The sequence below is a fragment of the Phoca vitulina genome, unplaced genomic scaffold (genome assembly GCF_004348235.1).
Source record: "Phoca vitulina isolate PV1807 unplaced genomic scaffold, GSC_HSeal_1.0 scaffold6, whole genome shotgun sequence".
Taxonomy (NCBI): Eukaryota; Metazoa; Chordata; class Mammalia; order Carnivora; family Phocidae; genus Phoca; species Phoca vitulina.
In genome coordinates this window covers 4313873-4335615 of record NW_022589709.1, presented here as the reverse complement: position 1 = coordinate 4335615, position 21743 = coordinate 4313873, and the positions used below count along the sequence as shown (strand labels likewise).

The following is a 21743-nucleotide window of genomic DNA, read 5'->3' as shown; positions in this document are numbered from 1 at the left end:
CTTCCTAATTCCATAGGCAAAGATTCTGCCTTGCAAACCGCCAGCTTTGATAACAAACATTAGTCTCTTCCATAAATGTATCTGGCTTTACTTTTCCTTTTATATTTTAATTTTCAAACAAACAAGCAGCAACCCTGGTCTAAGCCAGACCCGAGCAGGGAATGATGTTCCTTCTTAACTGAATTTAGAAAAACAAACCTTGAGAAAGAGCTCATTGTGCAGTTTCAAACCACAGGGGCTGGTGTTACGGGTGTCCAGTCCTCTCCTTCTGGAATACTCTGGACCTCAGGAACTCACCAGTGCTTTTCCAGCTCCCAGATGGTCAGGATGGGATCCAGTCTTTAATGGGGCCCAGTTGGCACAAGATTTACATCCTGGGAAAGAGCTAGAGAAAGTTTATTTAAAAAATAAATTACTGAAAAATAAATAAATAAATCAACCCACAAAACCAAAGGTAGTTGAAGTATAATGTATTTATTTTAGCCTTTTTTCTCCCAAATCTGTTATTTTGAAATATGATCTTGTTGCTGTTTTGTTTTGTACAATTAACTGCATTGAATTAGGGACGTGGTTAGTCTCTTGGTCAGAAGAATTGGGTAGTATATTTTTGTGAATGCTTAACGAGGATACCAGGAAGCTTGAAGTTTTTTTTGGGGAGGGGGTAAAAGTAAACAGTTTTTTTTAGTAAAAAGTTTTTCGGGTGGAGTGGTATTGATAATTTCTTTTTTGTCAATTCACAAGTGACTTTATTGACTCTTTATCTAAAATTATTAGTGGTGGTTAATAGCATCATGGTATTTATTCACTCAGTGTTCAGAAGTATTTATTGAGTGCCTACTGCTTCCCAGGCACTGTTAAAAACTGAAAACAAGAAAGATAAAATTCATATCCTCACAGGGCTTATATTCTAGTTGGGGTTGCAGACAATAAATAGGAAAATATATCCACATCTCTCTACTATGTGTCTGTGTCTCTTTCTATATATGAGAGAAATTTCAGGCAGTGTAAAGGAATACTCCTGACCATTCAAAAGCTTAGGTCTTAAATCCCTTATTTAACTCAGCTCCCGAGATTTTAGTTTCAAGGCTCCTCTGACATTCATACATAAAGTTTATCTTTGCGAATTCATGTGACCCAACATATTTTGTTAAACATTGGGCTGAAGTTATTTTCTTGAAAGGACAAAAGGAAACCAGAATGTTTGTGAAACAGTAAATGTCTCCACTGGCTTTCTCTCATGTTCTCTGAGAAATCATATACTGCCTTTGAGACAGGCAATTCCTGGGAATGAAAAAATCTGTGTTACGAAACCCAGAGAACTCTGATTAGGGAACAACCAGAATGCACTGAAGGACTCAGGAGAAGAGATGGCATCCGCTGATTTATGTTGTATCCACTTCAGGGAAATAGAGATATAATATGGAGGTTTAGCCAGTACAGTCGCCACGAATATACACTTTTCATATTTCAACTTGCTTTAGGAACTCCTGAAAATAATATTTTTTAAACACCACGTTTAACTAGAGAAAGATGAATGTTCCCAAGTGGAGGAAAAATAAGTTTGCTTGTTTGGTCACTACTACTGTGGTGTCTCTTTAAAAATCCTTAGTCAATTTGGTTTTGAAGCTTTAATTATGCTTTTATGTTACAGTTTTCTTATTTAAATGTCTGCTTCGGGTCCATCACTCAGCACCCCCTGCCTATCTCAAAAGAGATGGATATTATTATCCTAATTGAGGAGGAGGGAGAATGCTGTGAGAATTATTAATACATAAATTAAAAAATTAATCTGGAAAGAGCTTTAGGGCCTCTAGAGAAGCTCTACCCAAACACAAAGCATATTTAACATTATTATAAGCACTCCCACAGAGCAGATAGGCCAGTGCAGTGCGAGATGAGTAAACTGAGGCACAGAGAGTGACAATGGGTGGTGGGGCCAGTGTATGTTAGAACCCAGACCCTTGGGTGGGTAACACCTAAAGACCACTGCACCAGAGCCCACTTAAGGCTTTTTCTGGTCTTGAATGTTAATTATTTCTCCAGAGAAGAAACTTCCTTCCTTTTTACCCCTTCTCTTTAAGTCTTTGCTTGTTTGGACTGTGTGTGTGTTGAAAGTGATTAAGGCTAAAATATTAGGATTCTAAGGCTAGCAAGGAAAACTCACTAGTGTGCTTTCTAGTAATCCTAGTTATTTTTCTGGCTTTATGGCTTGGAACTTCAAGTTGCATTTATTTCATATAGTCCCATTGGTTAGAAAACACACATAAAGGCTTATCTTGGAATTGCTTTTTTGTTTTGCCAAGAAATAATTCTCAGCTAGCTTCTCAACAATGAAAAAGGCTATTTCGAGTACCTACTGTGCTGCCAGAACCTGTAAGGATGTAGAAGCTGAGGACTCGTTCTATCCTGTCAACAGTGGAGACAGGTTGAAAAGTACACATGACAGCAATTATGGAAAAACCACGAGCAGCAGTCGGGAGGGACAGTACAATGTACAATGGTGGCCCTTGGTCAGGCAGACTTGCCACTTCTTGATCGTGTTTCTTAACTTGACTGAAACTCATCTTCCACATCTACGAGCCAGCTAATGCCCATCCCTGCCCCTAACGCTGCAGGACAGAAATCACTGAAGGAGTCTTGCACAGCATTTGGCACATAGTTAGATGACAACAAAAGGCCACTGTTGCAGAAGCCACCATCAAGGTCCCCACCGTCCTTCATTGAGCGTGAGCTAGAATGCTACTGGCTCTCAGAGAAGAAAGTCATTCTGAAGACTTTCCCTTTTCCCCCACAATTCCGCAACATGTTTCCATTAACATTTTTAAATACTAGGTACCCTCCTTTACCTCCCATGCGGATCCCACTTTTGATCCTGCGAAAGGATTTTATAAAAACTATTTAGAGAATTACCCTCTCCCAGACCCTTCTTCTGGGCTTCCAGAATTTGCAAACTGCCTTTTTGGAGGTTTGCATCCACCTCCCTGCACCCTCCACCTTCCTCCCTTTCTGGTCTATCCACAGAAGAGCTCCTCTTTCCTGTTTCTCGTGCTTTGGTGGAGCATAGGCCGTGTCCACCTCCCCCATGTCTGCGCTCCATCTCTCACCACAAGTGTGCCTCACCTGGCCGGCCGGTGTAGCACTCATCTGCTCTTGGGCTCTGAGTCTGGAAAAGAGAAAATGCTCACACCAGCAGCTTGGAAGGAATGTGATCCCTGCTGCCACATGTCCTTGGTGTGCTGGCAGCCTCTCCTGGGCCTTGCAGAGACCATGTGTATCTTTTCATGGGAATGCCACCCCTAAAAATTATTTCTTCTGATTATAATATTAATGCATTCTTATGTTGAGAAGTTAGAAAATTCAAAGGGGTATGCAGAGGAAAATAAAATTACCCATAGCTTTACAATCTGGTGGTAACTATTCTTGGCACTTTGATGATTTTCCTTTTAGTCTTTTTTCCATGCAGACATAGATCTAATTCTTATATCATCAAATGCAGTACCTATTGCACAAAACTGATGTTATTCTACATTTGATCTTTAGTAAAATTTTTCTCATAATAAAAGTAATACCTGCGAATGTACAAATTTATTTATTCTAGAATTATTTATGTGATTATTTCCTGTGTAAGCACACACGCACGCACAAGGAGAAAGAGAGAGAGAAGATGAATCACATGTCATCTGTCCAGAAACAAACAGTTAACATTTAGCATTGTTTTTTTGTGGACTATTTTCTTAGTATTACTTTCTTAACCTTTTTTCTTCCTTTTATTTCTTCTTATTCCTTCTCACAAGAGTCACAGATCTTTAGACATCCTCTTCTCTTTTACCACTTAGATGAAATCTGAGCAGTGGTCTCATGCGGGGACCTGAGTGCTAAGCCAGTTGGATAATTCATTTTAAGAGCAATTTAATTAGGGAATGACAGTTAAATATTATCAGGTTAGGAACAGTGAACTCTTATGGATAGGTATTACTATGCCTAATGGAGTCAAAACCCTTGTAGAATTCTGGCCTAATTTATGTAAGTATTTATTCCAGAAATATTTTGGAAATATCCTGTATATAGAGCATTAAGTTAAATACTTTGGAGGATACAAATATGAATTAGACCCTGCCACCGATCTCAGGAACTATCTAATGAGAGAAAAATGTGTAGGAAAATCTTTACGGCACAGAGCAAAAGAGGATATTAAATGTTACAGAATACATGTCGTAATTATATAAGTTCTTACAAAGGTGCAGGTAACTCTGACTTTTAACACCAAGTAAAACTTATTGGAAGAGAAAGTACATGGTCTCAAAGAATAAGTAGAATATCAGTAGGAGAACGTGTAGGCAAGGAATGACATGAACAAAGCAAAGATGTTAGGCAAGGCTGTGGTGTTTTCATGTATCCATGTGCCCTACTCTCCAGAATGGGTAAAAGCAAAGTGGGAAGTAGGACTAGAAAGGGAGATTGGCTGTCAGGCCTTAGGGCGCCCTGAATATTGTGCCAAAGAGTTTGGATTATATACTCTATGTAAAGGGGGCACCTGAGAGTTTGAAGGCAATCACACGATGAGGTTGTATTTGAAGAAGATAATTCCGGCAAAAAAGTAGAAGTAGAGAGAGACCGTTTCAAAGGCAATTGTACTATTGTAATTCTCAGAGTAGGAAATGGTAATAACCTGAACAGAAGGAAGTGGTAAAGCAAAGAGCCAATGGAGGTCAGTGGTGGAAAAATCAAAATGACTAAAAGAAAAACTGAAGGTAGAAAAAATAAAGATGATCCTATTTTGGGTGATTTAAAGGATAGCATTCCCTTAACTGAGAGCGGGAACATGGGAGCAAACAATACATTTATAAGTAGTAAGATGATAAATTTAGCTTGGGTCATGTTGGGATCGAGGCAGCAATTAGATGTGTTCGGGGAGATTCTGTTACTCTGTTGCTAATAAAAATTTGGTGCGTGGTCAAAGAAATCAAAGCTACAGGTGTAGATTTGGAAGTCAGTCTAACTGAGGTGGTTGAGCCAATGAGTAAACTCAAGAAATGTTAGGCAAGTAAAAAGAGAAGAAAATACAGAACAAAATTTGTGAAATTTCAATAGTTAATAAGTTGGCAGAAAGGAAAAGTTGGCAAGTGAGGAAAACAGGACCAATGAATAAAAGAAGAACTCTAGAAAACACTTATTTACAAGCAGAAGATACTGGTTTTCTTCCTAGTGTTTCAAGACAGTATTTGTTAAACTTGTTTGACCCTCAGCTTTTCTCATCTGGAATACATATCCTGCAAGGATGGCTTTTAAAAGATAGTGAATGTGAAAGTGCTTTGGTAAACCATCAGACACGCAAGTCTTAGGTCTTATAATTAGTGTCACAGAAGTGAGGAAAGTAGAGACTTCCAACAAGGCAGAAAGTAGTGTCAGATGCTACAGTTTCATAAGAATATTTATATTTAGCTCAGCTGGTTTGGCTTGTGATTTAAGGAAGTTAAGTCCGGAGTGAATCTGTTCTTTAATCACTTAGAACAGCATTTCCCAGAGTATGGAGCATGTGTCTCTGGTGGTACAGGAGAGGACTTTGGGTTTGACACAGACATCAGGCAGGACTGAATCACATGGTGAGAAAGGTGTTTTTTTGTTTGTCTTTTAATCTTCAGATTAATATTAAGGGAGTAAGTCTGAGTTGGGACAAATAAGTCTGTAGCATCTAACACTAGTTTCCCCTTTCAGTAAATGACTTCAGGTTGTGAGCATTATTTAGTTAGAATTTAACAACATCATATTGACTTTAAAATTACCATCTCTACTACCTTCTTATTTTGGCAGGGATACCAGTTTTCCAGTTGGGAGAGTGATATAAAGTTTCCTTTAAAAATAAGTTATTTTAGGGGCACCTGGGTGGCTCAGTCATTAAGCGTCTGCCTTCGGCTCAGGTCATGATCCCAGAGTCCTGGGATCGAGCCCCGCATCAGGCTCCCTGCTCGACAGGAAGCCTGCTTCTCCCTCTCCCTCTGCTGCTCCCCCTGCTTGTGTTTCCTCTCCCGCTGTCTCTCTCTCTGTCAAATAAATAAATAAAATCTTAAAAAAAAAAGATACCTTGTTAAAAAAAAGTAAGTTATTTTAAACAAAAAAAGTAATTGATTTTTTTAAATATTAAGTACATAATTGTAATAGGTGGTATACAGTTATGACAAAACTGAGAAAATGGTATTCCAATAATGGGAGTTTGGAAATTTTAGATTTACCAGAGCCCTTCCTTGTTCTGTTTCTTGGAGTGGCTACCTCAGTTCAAGCAGGTTAGAACGATATAGGAAATTATCCTTCCTGGGACAGTGGTGGGCTGGTGGTGGTTGTCTTGGGTTCTAGCCTTCTAGATTTAGACCCTGTTTTTCCCCTAAGATGTTGGGTCAAGTTTTGAAACCAGTAGATTTTTCTAGAATTTTGTGTCTTCAGAAGTTAAAATGAGAGGGTTAGTTTTAAATGATTACTAGAGTTCCTTCCAGCAATAAAGTCTATGATTCTCTGAATGATTAGTAAATAAGCCTGTGCTTTCAAATTGACAGAAGTTAGAAAAAATGTTTTTCCTCTGTAAGGCATCAGTATCATATGTCAATGCCAGAGGCTGTTTGCAGACTAACATCCACAGCGAGGAAAACATCAACAAATTCATTCTCTAATGATAATTCGTATTCTACCTCATTTGCGAAGGACAGTTATTTCAAGAAGGAATCTCTGCTTTAGTTAAGGCGATTGATTAAAATTGAAAGTGAAATAGTAAATGAAAATCTGTTTCAATTTCCTGAGCCTACTGCTTTATGTCAACACCTCACTCTTAACTCAGTAGTTTCACTGCAGTCCTATATAATAAATTCAGAAAGCCCATGAATTCTGTTACTTGGTGTAGCAGCTCATTGGTAATAAGTCCTTATACGTAAGAAGATGTTTCTATTCATCTATTTACTAATATCTTTCCACCTTTTAAAATTTATTTCCCCTCAAAGGGAGGGCAGGTGAAGTATTTTCTAACTGGCTAAAAGTTCTCCTAAGTGTTATTGTGAATTAATGTAACTCTGCATCCCAAGTAACTCTTAAAAATAGAACTATACCACCTATTTGGAATCTAACAATATGGCGACTTCCATCATCAAAACTACAGCTAAGGACCAGGTAGCAAATGAAACATGGATATTGAATGGGGATAGAAAAAACCACCCACGCCCATCTTGGGATCTGAAAAATTTGAGTTTATTACTTCCTTTAAAAAGTTTCCATATGAACAAGTTCTTCTCTATGATTAGGTAGGAAGTGTTTATCCCAGTCATTTTCTGAACTGCATCGGTGTCACGTTTTGCTCTAACTTGCGCTAACAAGGGTTATCTTTGTACAAGCAACTTAGCAATTATAGGATTGTGTTTTCACATCTGGAAAAAAGGATAATAATAACAATAATGATAATTTGGTCATTGATTTGATGAAATTAGTGTCTGTATGTAAATTCCTCAGCCATGTAGTAGATACTTCCTAGGTGCTCACCAAGTGTTAATTCCCAACATTGCAAAAACACTTTGATCAGTTGAGATTAAACATCAGCGCTTGATTTTGGAAGATCATCTTTTACTGCCCTTCAGAGCCTCTTTCCTTCTTCTGTTCTCTATACAATAGTAAACTTGATTTCCTGATTTTGGTGCTTACAGATTAGAAGTGCAGATTAGAAGTTGTAAAGAACACCAGAAAAAAAGACAAGAAACTGAATAAAATAGAAATAACTTAAAAATTATAGTTATCTAAGGCCATTTAGTGCAGGGGAAAACAGTCCCTCATACCTCAGTAGTCACTAAGTAGGCTTTTCTATATTACGGCAAGATATAATAAGGAGTATTCCAAATGATGATCTTGATTCATCAAGGCTAAATTTAAGTATATATACTTTGCTTATTTTAGAAAAAAATGCAATGATTTTGGAAGAAATTAAATATGAAAAGGACAAAATTTTAAGTAAATACTTTTTTGTGTGCTTTTCTGGTTAAAACTTTAGCCATCCAAAACATGCAGCCATGGAGATGAACTCAGTCTCCGGGGCTTCCACATATGCATGATCTTACTGAAATATCTTTCGTGTGTCTCCAGCAAATAAGCTAAGGCTCCACACATTCTACAGAAAGGGCTACGCATTTCTAATTACTAAGTTGAAATAATTTTAATGCAGATGGCCTTTTCTTTATGTTTCAAAAAAGAACATTTGACAGAAATTACTTGCGGACTTTCCCAGTAGCAACTTTTCTCAGATTCTTTTCCCTGGGACTTGGTGTTAGGACTGTTTACCCAGGTGGGCCCCAAGGGCTGACACCTTGATTCTCACAGTGTCACCTGTGGTTCTTTCATAGTGCCACCTGTAATTTTCTGGGCAAAACACTGGAATTGGGTCTGGTTTGCACATTAAAAAAAAAAAAAAAAGCTTTTTCTAAGTTATCCTCATAAGTTAGTATGAACCCAAGTGCTAATCCATTGTATACTGACTCAGTACCACAAATATTGAATTAAATGACTGATAGGAGTCAAGAAGTGGGCAATTGCAGATACTGTAGAGAGAGAACGTGTAGAATCCAGCACCATCAGAGGTCAACCAGTCAAATACCAGGGCTGGATTTTTCAAAGAACCAGATAATGCCAGTTTTATGACCATTAATAACATTTCAGTTATATAAACAAAGATAAGAGTAATAAAAAATAAATTCTGCTTCTCAGTGTAATCTGATTGCCAACAGGGTTCAGAAACGAACTTTCTCATTGTGCACGTGGCATTGCATAATGGACCAGTGATCATTCTGCAGCCCCCTCCCCAACCTTCCATTTCCCTTTTATGGACAGTCCTTAATTCTGCCAGATCTCTAAGCTATTCCAGGGAGGCAGTTTCTTTGGTTTCCCCTTTAAAGCTCTTTGATTGTGCCTCTGGTAGTTAATGCACCAAATGGTCTTTAGGGGTATTTCATACATGTGCTCTGCAGCTAATCAGAGCGCCTTGGCCCACTGATTTCCTACTTCTGTGTTTTCCACATGTTCAAGGGCTCAGTTCAAACACTAGGCCCACCAACTTCTGGAAAGGCATGGTAGAGCTCAGCTCTGATTTGGTGTCTGCCTCAAACAGAGATTTTCCAAAGGATATCCTGTAGTAGATGAATCATTCCATTAGGCCAGGTTCACTTTTCAAACCAGGAAGCAGAGTGCCTGCTGTGTAGGGAAACTCAGATAAAGTTGTTGTGGCTGTGCTCGGAGCACTTGTAAATATTGTTGTCAGTGTCTTTGATACAGGTTCCATCAAGATAGTAGGTAAACACTGACAGGTTAATTATGTTTTTTAAAGCTGTGTTTATTGAGAGTTGATAGGAAGGCTGTGAAATGAGTCCTTTACATATCGCAGTGACAGTTTCCTCCCCAATGTCTTCCCCAGCTGATTACTCCTCATGCCATCCGTGTGCAGACCCCTCCTCGGCACATCCCTGGTGTTGTAGAAGTCACATTGTCCTACAAATCGAAACAGTTCTGCAAAGGGACACCGGGAAGATTCATTTACACAGGTAAGAACCACTGCAGATGATGGACACAGAGCTTTTCCTTGGCCTTGTGGGTGTTTTACTTTATCTTGTATGTTTACGTGTGCATTTTATTTTAAAATCTAATTTCTAGGACCCTCTTGCTTGGTCCATTTCACTGTATGTATGACCAAATGACTTGCTATTATTATTTTCATCATTATTTTAAGAATTCATCTGGGTGTCCGTGTTGAATGAGAGGATCAGTAGAAAAAAATGGTTGGATACTTAAAGAAGCAGCCTGAGAAATAAGGAAAGGGGGAAGAAGTGCTAGACAATTTGGAGTCTCTCTGGATGTTAAGCCCTCTGCGTTGGGGTTTATTTGCTTTATGGAGTACGGATGTGCTTTAATGAAAAGTACAACTTTCTTCTAGCCTGGTCATAGCTAGAAAATTGGTAGTTTCCTATTTCATTCTGGGTTGGTACTTTCTTCTCCCGTAAACTGCATTTTGCCCTCCCCAAACAGCCTTGGCATACGGACCTGCCTTGCGGTAAGAAACTAGGGTTGCAGAGTGAAGGTGAATTGACCACCCATCAGATGGAGAGAACCAGGCAGGTTCCCTGTGGAAATGCAAGTACACACACAGCCTAAGTGTCCAATGTGTACTTTAGTACTTTAGGAGATCCTCAGATTGTAATGTGCTAGCCAAACCCCCATGGATCTTTTTATAATTCAGATTCTAATTCAGTAGCTCTAGGTAGGACCTGAGACTCTGCCTCTCTAACAAGCTCCCAGGGGAGGCTGATGATCTTGGTCCATGGACTGCACTGGGAATAGTGACATTCTTGGCCCTCTGCTTTACTACCTGTCATCCCTAGGTAGCTGTCTCCAGGAACTTGTCCCATGTTTCCTTCTTCAATCAGTAGAGGACCACAGGCCTGACTAAGTATAGAGCATATGTTGCTTTCACACAAAGAAGCTCTAGATCAGTGAAGAGATAACTCTGTTAACATATCCTAATTATAACCATACAATTAAAGGGACAAGTTTTATTTTGCTGTGACATTTTAACTCAAAGCATCTTTCCTTTTGTATTTTAAAACTAGGAACAAAACCAACCATACTTGTTAGTCTCAATTTCTCTCTCTCTCTCTCTCCTTCTCTCTCAAAATTATAAAAACAATTAATGCATCCTGACCCTTGGAAATGCCTCCCAGCCCTTTAAACAAAATGCAGGTTTGGTGCCTGCCTGACGATTAGTTTTAGTTAATTGAAAATTATAGGATTGACCCAAGAGGAAAATTTTGTTTGCACTCCAATCACTTTTACAAATTAAGGAAAATTACCACAATTTTGTTTAGCTAAGGTTTCACACTGAGTTCAAGAAATTAGCTCAGCCATCCCAACAAAGTCAGCACTTTGTTAGTGAGCACTTGAAAAAATAATAGTCTATCTGGAGTTTTGTGGTGTATACAAACGAAGCATAGAGAAAGCTATGATGCTTTATAGAAGTAGGCCAAGTGTTTTTAATTAGGCTCATTGGTTCAGCGTAAGTTTTGAAGAACAATCAAACTAGCAGATTAGCTGTTTCTTTTAAAGCTAGGATTTCTTGCCATTCATTTTTCCCATGAGAACTTCCACATAGCACTATTTTTTTTTTTTTTTTACAAGCCTCATTATGGGCCTGCAGGAAAAGGACCAATTGAAACTTCTGATACTGTAACATTCCCCACCATCATTCCGATGGATGGGAGTTTTTCACAATGTTCCTCACTGAACTCGGTGTTCTGGAACATATTACAAAACCACAGAGGCCAAATGTTTTCTCTGAGGAGTTTGGACTCTGTTTTTGGCCAAAAACATTTAGGCCTTGCTGGCTGCTTATTTACTCTGCTATTAAGAACAAGAAAAAGGAGAAGAAAAAGAAGAAGAAGAAAATGCTTGTGTGGTGGGAGGTACAAGAGGTAATCAGGCATGATTCCGCTTTGGTGACAACATCCCTGCCCATTAATGGTTCCATTTTGTGGTCAGGTCTCATTTAGAAGAAATTATTTTTAATCAGTGTTCAACAAAATATCCCCTTGAGCCACCTGGCCATAAAAGTTAAAAAAAAAAATCATCCCCACTAAATTACTTAAGTTCTCAAAAGAAAATAGCTAGGGACCCATTATGATTTGGAATTTTTTTAACCATTAAGAAAAATTGCCATCAATTTAAGAAATCACATCTTAGAAAACCTGTATCATACAGGAATTAGGATCAAAGATAAAAGCGGCAGATTTGCAAGTCTAGCAAAGTAGTTAGGGTTAAGAGAGAGAAATCCTGGGTGTGCACGCACGTGTGTACGTGTGCAGGAAATTTAAAGTCTGAAAAAATGCTTCTTCTGATCTTGCCTTAAACTGTGGGAAATAGACAAGAAGACGTAGTCTTTTAAGTATTTTAGGAGAGAGTTTAACTTCTCTCCGTGTTCGAGAAATACAATTTTGAAGAAATTAGCACAGAAACTTCTCCACTGATAGAGTTGGCTATTAGCTTGCTGTGACATTACATCATTTCTAACAAAGGGGAATCTCTGTTAATTGGTGAACTACACATGGCCTCTTGATTAGCATTAAATGCCCCTACCCAGGGTCACTTGTTCATGGCTGGTGCTTCTGATTTACTCAGTTTACCTCTATGCTTGTCACCACTTACCAACAAAGGCAGAGATGAGTCATAAAACCTTTCTGTTCTTTCTTTCTTTCTTTCTTTATATATATATATATATTTTTTATTATGTTATGTTAATCACCATACATTACATCATTAGTTTTTGATGTAGTGTTCCATGATTCATTGTTTGCGTATAACACCCAGTATTCCATTCAGTACATGCCCTCTTTAATACCCATATCCAAACAACCACTCAGGTCGTCATAAACGGGCAGTCATCCTTTTCTGTCTGCCCACAGAAGCTCCCACTTCATTTTCTTTAACTTCCATAGCATTTCAGGATATGAAGCTTGATTTTCTGGACAGGCTGAGCCAACCTCCTGTTTCTTAGTGGAATGTCACTTGGAATTTTTCCCTTAAAAAAAAAAAAGGGAAATATCCAGGGACTGAAAACTCACAGCCCCAACTTAAGCACTGTTGCAGTTTTCTGAGTGTGTGAGGGAGTTTGGGTGTGTATATGTGGAAGTCTCTAAAAATCCATAATTGTTTAAAAAAAAAACTGAGACAGGAACAGCATGGCCTAATCTATGCAAATAAAGGCAGACTTTTTGGGGAGGGAGGAAAGAATTTGACTAAACACAGATTGCCTCCAAGCTGGCTCCACTTGTAAGGAGTGGGAACGCTGCTCTCCATCATCGATTCTTCAGATCAGGGACACAGGAGGCATTCTCAGCCGCCAGATGTGTGTGTCTCTGTGTTCGCCCAATCAGTAAGGGAGCAAAGTGAATCCCAACTTGATCAGAACAAATAGTACTTCCCAGATCTTACTTCTTGTGTCCAGTTACTCTTATGTAAATTCGGGGGCAAAGTTGATTTTAAATTTTAAATAATGTTTCCTGACAGAAGGCAACAAAACCCCTTTCTAATGACAGGACTGTTTCCAAAGCCCTCTCCTGGTGTCTGATCCGTCAGTCCTACAGGAAGTAAATCCACCATAAACTCCCAGTGCCATAGAAAGAGGTCTCCCCAATACCTTTGTTCTTCTCCCAGCTTGTTTTCCTGCAGTTGTCACATCTTTAGGCGAGGTGGATCTTTTAGAATTGTGATCTCTCCCACTAAGCTTTAAGTAACCTTGGGAGCTGATAAAGGACTCTAAGGAGGCTTTAAATGCTTCTTCAAAGTTCTAGAATTGGTTTCCCTGATAAGAAGTGGCCAAATCTAGTTTTACATCATGGCAGTTCTTCCTCCACTGGAAAGGTTGCTATCTTTGGAGAGACTGTGACTGGGAGAGTAAGCCACCAGGATGGGGTCTGACTAGCTCAGGTGTGCATGGAGAGCTGTGGATGCCTGCCCGCCCTCAAGCTAGTGAAAGCCCCAGTGAATGATCACGTCACAGTTCAGACTGTGGTTAGGCCACTTCTCAGATCATTCTATCACCAGGTTCCACTGTTCTAAGGATTTTTCACCAAATTTCCTGCCCTTGGGGAAGAACTAACTCAAATTTCTGTTAGTCTCAGAATTAACTTTGAAACGAAAATTCTTCCTGGAAATACTTCCTGTATGTACCTCATGCCTAAAACAACTTTGCATGTAGGAGGGGCCACCTTGGCTGAATGTGCTCTGTGGGACTTGATGACATGTACCATGTCTTTCAAGTTTTCCTTTTTTTCTCACTTTCCTTTTGTTTTCTCCTTCTTCCCTTTTTCTTCCTTCATCCCCCCACCTCCTTTTCTTTTCTCCTCCCATTCTTTCCTCTCTCACTCCCAAGGAGACAATATGACCTAATGATTAAGGGCTTGGGTTCAAGAGGTGATGGGTGTAGATGGAATGCTCAGCTCTTCCACTTACTATGGAGGTTATTTTGGGGACATCATGTGATGGCTCTGAACCACAGTTGCCTATTCTTTACAAGGGAATAATCCCTTGCCGGGGTTTTTTTAGTATTAGGGAAATATATGTAAAGCACTTTTCATGAGCTAGTATGAGCACCAGCCAGATACTAGTGGTTTCCATTAATAAATGATGGCCATTATTATTATTCATTAATTCATTCATTCGTTGCTGAGTCCCTACCATGGTGTAAATATTCTACGTGTATTGTTTATCTTCACCATCATTTCCTAGAGGTCTAAGAAATGTCCTGTAGGATTTTTAGTAAGAAAACTGTAGACATCCATAAATAAAAGAAACAAGTAACACCAATCAACTGCAAATAAAAAGAGCAAAGTATGAATAAGGTAGCAAGAAAAAGAGATTTATAAATACTGATATAACTATTTTGATGTAATAAATACTTTCTCAGGAATAGCCTCAAACAATAAATATTTTAATAAGGCAGCCCTGATTTATAAAGTTCTCTGGTGCTGATTTTTCAGGAAAAACACACACGTGTCTTCTTGTTTCCATTCAAATTTCAGCCCTTCCTCTGGAGGCCATAGTAACATGGGTGCAGTCCATCACCAGCCTCTTCAACAAAGGTGTTTGGGTTATAATTCAATTCCAGGTTCAAAAGTTTCAAGACCAGAAACCTCTGTTTCTAGTTCTTGAAAACCTCCTCCACAAAGAAGGCTGCCACCATGGGGATAAACAAAGTCATCAGTTGTAAGGCAAAGTAAAGAGTTTGTACTAATGAATCTCATGTTTGTTAGCCTCTTCTAATACTAATTAATTGTCAGGTTAGGCTTCTGAAAAGCCACAGTCATAACATTACCCTGCATAGAAAGCTTCCCCTTTTGCCCACTGTATATGAGATATGGCCCAACCCCTATGCTTGGCTAATTTCACGGCTTCCTGTGCAGTCAGCTTCACTCAAGCCAGTCTCCTCATTAGGCCGCAAGCTCACTTCATATTTAGCAATTCTGGACATGGTAATTCCCCTGTAAGATCAGGCTCAAACTCTGTTTCCCCTCTGAAGTGTTTTCTAGCCACTTTAGTATAGTGGGCAGAGCACTGGGCTGAGAACAAGGAAGCCTGGTAGCCCCAGCTCTGCTGCTAACTGGCTGTGAGTTGTGGGACACATTGCTTCCATGGTCTACATTCTAGTTTCTTCAATGTAAAATGAGCCAATTGTACTAGGTGACTTTGATGTTCCCTGTGGCTCATCTTGATTGACTGGAAGAGTTTATATCCTTGGATCTCTTTTGTTGCATGTGCTTAGGCCATTCATTTATCATTCACTTCCTTATGCCTTCAGATCTCTTGTTCTATTCTTAAATATGCAAATCACAAAAAGTCCACATGCTCTATAAGGAAAGAGTTATCCTTCCCTGATCTTATATTATTTTGTACACTGTGTTGAAGCAACTTGACTCAGTATCTTACTTGCAATAGATGTTCTCTAATAATTGATTGACACATTGCCCAGGATCAATGGGTCCTCTTTGATTTTTGTGCTCTGGATGACATGGAATGTAAATAAGAGCTGTTAATTAAGAATCTATCCCCTTTCACTTGAAGTTTTACACACAGGAGAACATAGTAGTGGGGTTTCTGTTAAAAAAAATATGGGTTGGATCTGTATCATAAAAATTCTTCATTTTCTCGCATGTAAAATGGGAATATTTTAATAGTACCTACCTATGTCTAAGAAATAAATGGATCAATATAGGTAATGCAGTGCTGATTGTACGTGGTACAGTGTGAGTGCTCCCTAAAAGTAAACTCAAAGAGATAGAAGCAGATAATAAGAATATTTTCAAAAATCATTAGAGCAAATTTTGGTTGGTATTAAATATGTGTCAGCTTTCATCATTATTAAAGAAATTGTCTCTTTCTAGTCAGTAGAGTAGGAATCAAAAGGTCTGGGTTCTAATTACTAGTACTTCCTTCTGTTCATTCATTTGGCTTATAAATATTTGTGGATTGCCTGTTCCATTCTAGACAATGTTCTAAACCATTTTGGGCAATATTCTAAAACAGCATTGAGCAAAACAAGACACGGTCCCTGTTCTCATTGATCTTATGGTCTACAAGGGAATGTAAATGTTTATAAGTTTACTATTTCAAATTTGGTGAGTATCCAAAAAGATAGGAACTGAGTTCCAAAAAGCATATAAAAAAAAGGTACCCCAACCAGTCTGTTAGAGATATTTTTCCTCAGGAAATGATGAGCTGAGGTTTGAAGGATGATTAAGAGTTAACCTGGCAATAGGTGGAGAGTGGGAGAAGGGTGGGGTTAGAGAAAGAGAATGAGTGTTCCAGCATAGAGACTGTGTAAAAAGGCATTGAATGGGAGCAAATGTGGCATCTTGGAAGGCTGGAAAAATTCTAGCGAGGCTGCAAAATTAAGAGAGAGGCGAATGGTGACAAAGAACATTGGAGAAGCGGGCAGGGACAAGTTTGTGCGAAGTCTTATAAGCCATGGGGAGGAGTTTAGTTGTCATCTTAAGAACAATGGGCAGTCCTTGAAGTGTCAGAAAGGACAATGGACGTGACTAGATTTGCATTTGGGAAAAAAACAAAAGCAAAAATCTCTGGCTGGCTGGCACATTGAAACCCAGCATGGATATTGGAAGACCAGTTAGGAGGTCATTGCAGTGGTCTGGGAGAGAGATTTGGTGGCTTTGATTCAGGTGGTAATGGGTGGAGATGGAATGAAGTGACAGAATTCAAGAGGTATTGAAGAGGAAATAGACAGGCCCTGGAGCTGGGTTGGACAGAGGGGTGAGGGAGAGAGAGGGCTTAAGGCTACCAGGCCTTTGGCTTCTTCAGCCTAATGGATGAAGGGGCCATTCTTCCTCTGAGCATCCCCAGGGTCTTGTGAGTGTCAGTGAAAGAAAGAACGGGCATGAAAATGTTCTGCCAAGGGTAATGTTCTACACGTATGTTAATTGTTAGGAAGACAGGCCTAAGCGAACTCAGGAAGAATCAGGAAAGGAAGGCAAGAGTGTGTTTTCTCTTCCATCAGATTGTTTTCACTTAGGATTCAGCTGAGAGAGGGCTGTGTAATGAACACTTGACTAGCAGTTCTGCCTTAGCGGTGTCCTAATTGGAAAAGATTCAAGAAGAAAGAAAAATTAACAGGCTGCTCCTGTCCACATGTCTTGAATATTACTCCAAATGAGCCATTTACACACAAAGAAAAGAATTCAAGGCAGAGAGAATATTTATTCTTTTTGCTTTTGCGATCCAAAGGGCAAATCTCAAGCCTCTTCTGCTTGGCTGAAGGGAGTTTTTTCACAAAATGTGATTGCTCCTGATATGTTGATGTGATTGGTGATCCCGAACCCTCTGGCGTTTGTAAAGTTAAACACTCTTGGTGCCATAACGGGGACAACAGCAACAAGAATCACTAAAAGTACCCATTGTACTTCTGTGACATCTATAAAATGAAAGCCGTTTCTGCAAAGAATAAAGCTGGTCTGAAGGAAGCATATTATTTTGCATATTTTATGTACATACTTTCCAAGAAATATGACCTTTATTTCCTATTTGGAGTGGAGTGTAATCAGGACTTGAGTAGCTAGTGTAACAGGATCATTAAAAAGGATATTTTCACTGACATTAGAGGTCTAAATGGCCACTGGGCCTTATATACAACCTTGGCTTTTTCCTGTCTACCCAGAGTTAATAAGTGATAAGGCCGGGAGAGAGATAAATCACAGAAATCCCTGTCCAAAGAAAACATATTGACTACAGCCAGGCAAATAACAGACCATAACCAACGGTCCCATTCATCATTCATGTAATAGGGATATAAAGTATTTCCTACCAATGAAACCATATAGAAGGAAAAGGCAGATAAGCTTCCCCAATCTTAGGCATGTGATTTGGTTATTAAGGGACATGAACTATTTGTCACATGGCTTTAATCTTTAAGATGTGTTGCCATTTCCAAACTATAAATTTCTGGTCGAGGATTAGAAAGCTATTAACAATAAAGGTAGGAACTGAGCTTTATATGTATTCTTGCCAACATAATGCAACACTATAAAGTCTTGAACCTCTAATCTATTTAGTTTGATTTGGTTTTCAAAGCCAATAAACTATTTGGAGGTCTTCAAGGCTTTTGTTTTTGTTTTTATCCAGCATCATGATAAATTAACCCTTCAGTTTTTTAACTATGTATGTTGAAACTTTCTCTAATATCCTGGGGGGTGGAGTGGGTAACTAAATTTTTTCTTTTTAAAGATTTTATTTATTTATATGACACAGAGAGAGAGAGATCACAAGTAGGCAGACAGGCAGAGGGAGAGGGAGAGGCAGGCTCCCTGCTGAGCACAGAGCCCCGATATGGGGCTCGATCCCAGGATGCTGGGATCATGACCCGAGCTGAAGGCAGATGTTTAACTGACTGAGCCATCAGGTGTCCCCTTTTTCTCCTTTTCTAAGGCTTACTCCAAATGTTTGGTGGAGGGTTATTTTCTTTCTTGCTTTTCTTTTTTTTTTTTTTTTGGTGCATGTTTGCCATGGTGTGGATGCTAGTCTTTCTGTTCATTGTTAACTAAGTGACGTGGCACCCACTAGAGCACTAAAACTTGTTTTTCTTTGTTGCAATGTAGTACATACTGATTTCAGATAATTTCAAAAGTATCAATTGAAAAATTATTAAAATAATATTAAAATTGCTGCCATTTCTACCAGTTTTTAAACCATTAAACACTCAATAAATGTTAGCTGTTAATATTTTTAATGGCATATGTCTTTCTTCTTCGTATGCATGTATTTGCCTCATTACCAAAATAGGGTGAGACCTCACATCATATTGTGTGATTTGTTTTTTCACTTAGCAATATGTAGGAAACATATGTAAGAAACAATAGGTGTTATAAATTTAAAACAATTTTTAGTCTTTAATAATCATTCCACGTCTTAGTAGAATCTTGGTGGAATCTTATTCCATAATCTCATCTTGCTGTAGCATAGATACCTTGAATTTGGGTTCTGGTGGTCTCCTTTTGTTCCTGAAAGCCTCCAGCACAGATCAGTAGTCCTATACCCACATTCTTTGGGGTACACTTTGGTTGGGACTCATCAACCAACCCCAAATGAGTGAGTGCACATGCTCCAAGGGCCTCACATCTCAGAGGGCCTGATGTCTCAGAGGTTGGTTCCAGGTCCCAAACACACATTCAACTACAGAATGTAGAGCTGTTTGTTTTCAACTTGAACCACCCTGGGGGTCGATGAGTTCCATAAATTTTTCCCCTTGCCATGTGAAGCAGTTCCATACTTTCCATACTAAAAATGGGAACTCATGTAAGAGGCTTAACATTTCTGAAACTGAATCAAGTCCAAAATTAAAACAATTAGGTAGGAAATTTAGGTCCCTCCCTGCAACCCCCCTCCCCAGGATAGCAACATTCCCTGCTAGAGTTTTGAACTCTTCTTTTCTCTCTTCTCTCTGCTGGTTTTCCACCCCAGTGGGCTTCTGACAACCTTTCTTCTGTTTTATCTTATCATCCCCTCCTTTTCCACACTTTTTTTTTTTTTACACTGTCTTCTCTTTCAATCTTCTTCCTCTCTGTGTTACTGAAATGTAAAACATTCCACCCCCGCCTTGACAATCTGTGTGAGGCTGGCTCTATTATTAGCCCATTTTATAAGAAAACTTAATGAAGTAAAGTGACTTCCCCAGGGTAATGTAGCTGATAAAAGGAGGAGCCAGGATTTGCACTGTGGTTGAGGGAAACGAGAGCCTGCAAAGTGGTAAACCTCCTGGGGTGCTACTTTAGCTCATTCATTTTTGGAATTTTGTGATTCCCTCAAATTTGATTGTTGGTGTTGGGAGACAGTGGGTATTTCTAGGACATGTGAGGTCTGACAGGAATTGAAGCTATATATATGTGTGTGTGTATATGTGTGTGTATATATATAGATATAATTTTATTTATTTAATTAATTAATTAATTAATTTTTTTGAGAGAGAGAGAGAGGGGAGGAGGGGCTTAGGGAGAGGGAGAGAGAAAATCCCAAGCAGACTCCCTCTTGAGCCCCGAGCCCCACATGGGGTTAATCTCATGACCCTGAGATCATGACCTGAGCCAAAATCCAGAGTCGGAGGTTCAACTGACTGAGCCACCCAGGAGCCCACCCCCCCTTTTTTTAGAGAGAGAGAGAGAGAGAGAGAGAGAGAGGAATCCTTCCATATTTTAAACAAGTCCTATCATTATGAACATAATGCACACTCATACAGAAAATTTTAAAAACACAGAAAGTATGAAGAGATCCATTATCCCATCCGTCAGAAACAATCATTAGTATTTTTTAGTCTTCTAATATTTTTTTTGTGTTACTCTTGTGAATTTTTACCAGAGTGAATCACATCATGTTTATATAATTTTGCATCCTTCTTTTAATTTAAATGGTAAAGTAAACATTTCCTCTGCTAATTCCAATTCTTCCTAAGTGCATTTTATCAGGTATATAATAGTCCATTTTGTGGCTGCATCATAATTTAGTCAGTCCCCTGTTGTTGGATAGCCACATCTTTTCTTTCATAGGACTTTTAACATTGTATATGCCAGAGTAGAACATGATCTTGAATGTCTTACATTCATTCCCCCATTTTCCTAACAAAAAGTTTTTCAGTTTTAGGAATAAGTGAACTGTATATATTTGTAGATACTAATGAATTATCAAATGTCTACTTATAACATTTCACACATTAATTTATTTATACATGCGTATTTAAAATCACACATAATTTACAGCATTTACAAATGTAACTTTTTCCACTTTGAGGTTTACACTTTTATTTAAACTTTGACATCAGCATTTTTGTTTGTTTTTATCAAAACCAGAGTCATTTTAAATCCCATCATATTCTACTCTAAGTTGTTTGAGACACAGCTCTTTTTAAATCTGCACATCATGCTTTCACTGGAAATTTTATCCTAAGCCATAAGTAACTGTTTGCTATATTAAAATCATTTAAATCTCCAAAGATAACCACTTTCAGCTGCGTTTTAAAAACTGATCCTGAAAGGGCTTGTTTTGAGGAATATTTGCCATACTGAAAGGCCAATCTGCTAGCAAAATTACCAAATTTATGCTAATTTTCTATTTCTCCTTTTTGTTTTGACTAACTTCTTTAGGTGACCTCTGTACCCATCCCAAAACTGCCATCGCTTATGGTTGTTTCATGCCCCAAGCAGCACTTAGTTTAAAATAACATAATTGGAAAAGAACCTTATCATAAGAGAGACTTTAAAATTACTGAAGTCCATCCCAAGGGAACTATTTTTTGAGAGGAGTATTCTCTCCATCTATTTCAGCACTTTCCTATTGGTAGGTCATATGTCATGGGTGATCCTTGGTACAAATCGGATACCAAGCCACATAGTATTTCTGATTTGGATAAAGTATGCTCACACTTTTAGGTGGACCTCCTATTATTAAAGGTTCTGAATGTGCAGGTGGAAACCATCCCATTCATGTCAGGTTGAAGAATCTCTGCCCAAACTTCTCAGTGGTGAGGAGGTAGACAGAAACTGGGCCTCCCTAAATTGAAGGCAGAAACCACAACAGAAGAGCAGACTTCTTGTGTCCTCTGTTCTTCGGCCTCCAAATGTAAATGTTCATCTTTTTCTTGTTAGTGTTAACTATGGTTCACTTCTTTACATCTTGGGTGGGAG

At 38.7% G+C, this 21743-nt stretch overlaps 1 protein-coding gene across 6 annotated transcripts in view; it reads left to right on the top strand.

Annotated features, from left to right (window-relative positions):
* EBF1 (EBF transcription factor 1) overlaps positions 1-21743 on the top strand; it is a 390537-nt gene that overhangs the window by 303674 nt on the left and 65120 nt on the right. For all 6 annotated transcript variants that reach the window (XM_032403630.1, XM_032403629.1, XM_032403628.1 and 3 more), the window contains exon 10: positions 9434-9560. In XM_032403630.1, coding sequence (XP_032259521.1) covers positions 9434-9560 — 127 coding nt within the window. The remainder of the gene's footprint in view (positions 1-9433; positions 9561-21743) is intronic.